Source organism: Eumetopias jubatus, unplaced genomic scaffold (assembly GCF_037043125.1).
Source record: "Eumetopias jubatus isolate StellerSeaLion01/CBP00866 unplaced genomic scaffold, mEumJub1_p1.0 scaffold_4, whole genome shotgun sequence".
NCBI classification, from domain to species: Eukaryota; Metazoa; Chordata; class Mammalia; order Carnivora; family Otariidae; genus Eumetopias; species Eumetopias jubatus.
The window spans coordinates 4,290,470-4,293,545 of NW_028274810.1; the positions used below are offsets into that span (position 1 = coordinate 4,290,470).

Genomic DNA, 3,076 nt, shown 5'->3' on the forward strand with positions numbered 1-3,076 from the left:
ACCAGCTTGGTTGTCACTTTGTCCCTCAGCTCTGGGACTTGACTGGCTCCAGGTAAAAATTGCTCCCTGTGTGAAATGTGTACTTGTACTCGAGGGTTTCCCTGGACTGGACTCTATGTTTGAGGAGTGTCGGTTGTGAGGGTAAAGGGTCGGAGAACTTCGAGTTCCCTCTTGTTCCCTTCAGTCTCTACGTCCCTTCCAGGGATGAGGCCTGGTCTGGGACTAGACTTTGGGATTCTGGCTGTTTGAGCTCCCACTTTATAAGAGGCTTTCCCTAGTACCACTGTGACGGTCCTCTTTGTCCACATCTTGGGTCTCAGCAAGGCCTGAGAGCTGACTCTCCTCAAGACAGGCCAGTGGGCAGGTTATCTGCTGGCTCAGACTGGCTTGCTCCCGGCCCCTGATGAAAGGAGATGTGGATTTCCGGGTGAGCACTTACTGATACTGGAAGAGGAGAGGAAAGAAGGGGATCTTCTTTCTTCAGGGAAGAAAACTGACCAGACCTCGAGGCCCTTTTAGTTAAAAGAGAGGGTGGGAGTCTTGCTCCCTTTCTCTGATGGTGCCCAGGGCAGAATCCCCACCAATTCAAGGATATAATTGAATTAGAACCCAGGGGCTACAGTGACCCCAAAGAAAGGTCAGTGAGAATACTGGGTATCTCCTGGACTGATGATTTTAACCAAACACGCCAACACGGTGAAATGAGATTTGGGATCCATAGACACAAGTTGAGACCATAAATAATATGATCAATTCCACAGGAAAGGTGGGCTTACTAGTAGTGTAGGCTGACGTTGCCAATCGGTGCCTCATAGGTTAAATTTGGCTCGCACACATTTTGTTTGGCCCACATGGCATCTTTAAAATTTAGTTGGCGATATTAAAAATTTCACCGAAAACTTTGGACTTCTGGCTTCTCTGGAAAAATCAGAAGGTCAGGTACTACTGCCAGGTAATCAGCGCCTGGTCCTGAGCAGCAGCTGCCCTCTGCCCCCCAATCCTCACAATCCTAGACGTCCCATGGCATTAGAACAGACCACCCCACCGGTTGGAAGCACCTGCCTGCATCCTGTAGGCATCTGAGCGTGGGCCCCCTGATGTATGGTCATGTGGTGTCTGCTGGGGAAGTGCTGGGGTGATGAAAATCTGGCTGAGCTAGTGAGCTTGAGTCATGACTGGCAAAAAGCTACGAGGCAACCACAGTTCTGATTGGAGGGATTTCTATGGAGAAATAGGGATGAAAGCAGAGCTCCCCATTGTAGTTGGGGTAGAGGGGCAGGGCAGTCATTCGAGACTGGGAACTTTGATGGGACAATGGGTTTATCTTGGTGGCCCTTTTATACGGGAAATGTGGTTTCCTAGTTGTACAGCAAGTACTGTGCCCCTGCAGCACCTGTCCAACCAGGGGTGGGTGTGAGGGGAGGCACGGAAGACTCGAATCGTGGTGGCGTCTTTACATTTTGTCTTGCCCTATGTTAGCTGGGGTGTCTTCTTTTCTTTCTTTCTTTGGCCCCACTTCATACGGTTAGATCGTCTGACCTGGCCCGGCTGCTGGCTTTGCTCAGCCTGCTCAGCGGTCTGGTGTCATCCCTGGTCAGGTCTGGACCCAGTGAAGGCGACTTCTCCGCCGGCAGCCCTTGCTTTGATACCTTCTCAGCCTGCAGCTCTTCCTTCTCACCCTCGTTCCCCACCTCGGGAGTCTCTGCTTTCTCCCCCTCCAGCACTGTCATGGTCTCCTGCCCCTCAGTGCTCACTCTCTCAGCCTCCTGCCTCTTGTCTCCCACCTCTGGTTCCGCCCCCTCCTCCACCGGCCGCTCCTGCCCCCCCCCTTCCTGGGCTCCCACCTGAGCGTAGGAAGGCAGTGTCTCTTGGTAAGCTCGGGACAGGTCCCCTAGGGGCCCCGTGCTGGTCTTCTCCTCGAACTGACTGAAAGGCTTGGCAGAAAGTGGGCTGGTCTCCACCATCCCGACCTCAGTCAAAGGGAAATAGTGCGACACGATTTTCTCTTCTTCCAGCAGCTGGTAGCCCTTGGCCTTCTGGATGGAGGAGACGGCAATGGAGTGGAGGGACTTCTCGGGGATCTCCCCCAGGGGCTGCTCCACGGGCCTCTTGAAGGCAGACCGGATTCTCTTCAGGCCCAGGTGACTCATCTCCAGAATGTTGAGGAAGAGGGACACAGAGGCGACAGACAACATGAACAGGATGAAGATGGTTTTCTCCGTGGGCCGTGACACGAAGCAGTCCACCACGTTGGGGCACGGCCACCTGCTGCAGCGGTACAGGGGCAGGATCCGGAAACCGTACAGGAAGTAATGGCCCACGACGAAGCCCACCTCAAAGAGGGTCTTGAAGATGATGTGGCAGATGTAGGTCCTCAGCAGGGTCCCCTCCAGCCGGAACTTCTTGGTGCCTTTGTGGCTGTTGCTGCCCTTCTTGATGCTGCCCTGCTCCGCGACCGGCTGCACCCTGTCCCTGTCGCCGCCGTCGTCCGCCGGCTGCTGGCACAGCTCCTCGGCCCCGCGCTCCTTGCGCTTCTCCTCCATGCGGACGTGGTGCACGGCGTGGCCCACGTACACCAGCGACGGCGTGGACACGAAGATGATCTGCAGCACCCAGAGGCGGATGTGCGAGATGGGGAAGGCCTCGTCGTAGCAGACGTTCTCGCAACCGGGCTGCTGGGTGTTGCACACGAAGTCCGACTGCTCGTCCCCCCACACGAACTCCGCCGCCGTGCCCAGGATGAGGATCCGGAAGATGAACAGCACAGTGAGCCACACTCTGCCGATGACCGTGGAGTGCTCATTCACCTCCTCCAAGATGTTCCCCAGGAAACTCCAGTCGCCCATTTCTCACCCACCTGGAGGAGGGAGAAGGCAAGAGCTGAGCGGCCACGGTGCAATCCCCAGTCAGTCTCTCTTTGCTAACGCTCGGGGTACCTCTCTCCTTTCTGAATTCCTGGAACCGTCAGTATGTAAACAGCACCCATCGAGTGCTTCCTCTGTGCAGGCTAGGATGAGGGGACAAGGGCGGCATGAAGAATCTGCTTCCATTCGCTTCCTCATCAATGGGTTTAATG

The 3,076-nt window shown here is 55.4% G+C and overlaps 1 protein-coding gene across 1 annotated transcript; it reads right to left on the reverse strand.

Annotated features, from left to right (window-relative positions):
- Positions 1 to 1,517: 1,517 nt before the first annotated feature.
- GJA8 (gap junction protein alpha 8) lies at positions 1,518 to 2,846 on the reverse strand. The gene has a single exon (XM_028088389.2). The coding sequence runs from the start codon at positions 2,844 to 2,846 to the stop codon at positions 1,518 to 1,520; it is 1,329 nt and encodes a 442-aa protein (XP_027944190.2).
- Between the last annotated feature and the right edge of the window lie 230 nt (positions 2,847 to 3,076).

Bases quoted from the DNA above. Each gene is read 5' to 3' on its own strand.
- GJA8 (XM_028088389.2), bottom strand. From the start codon at position 2,846: ATGGGCGACTGGAGTTTCCTGGGGAACATCTTGGAGGAGGTGAATGAG.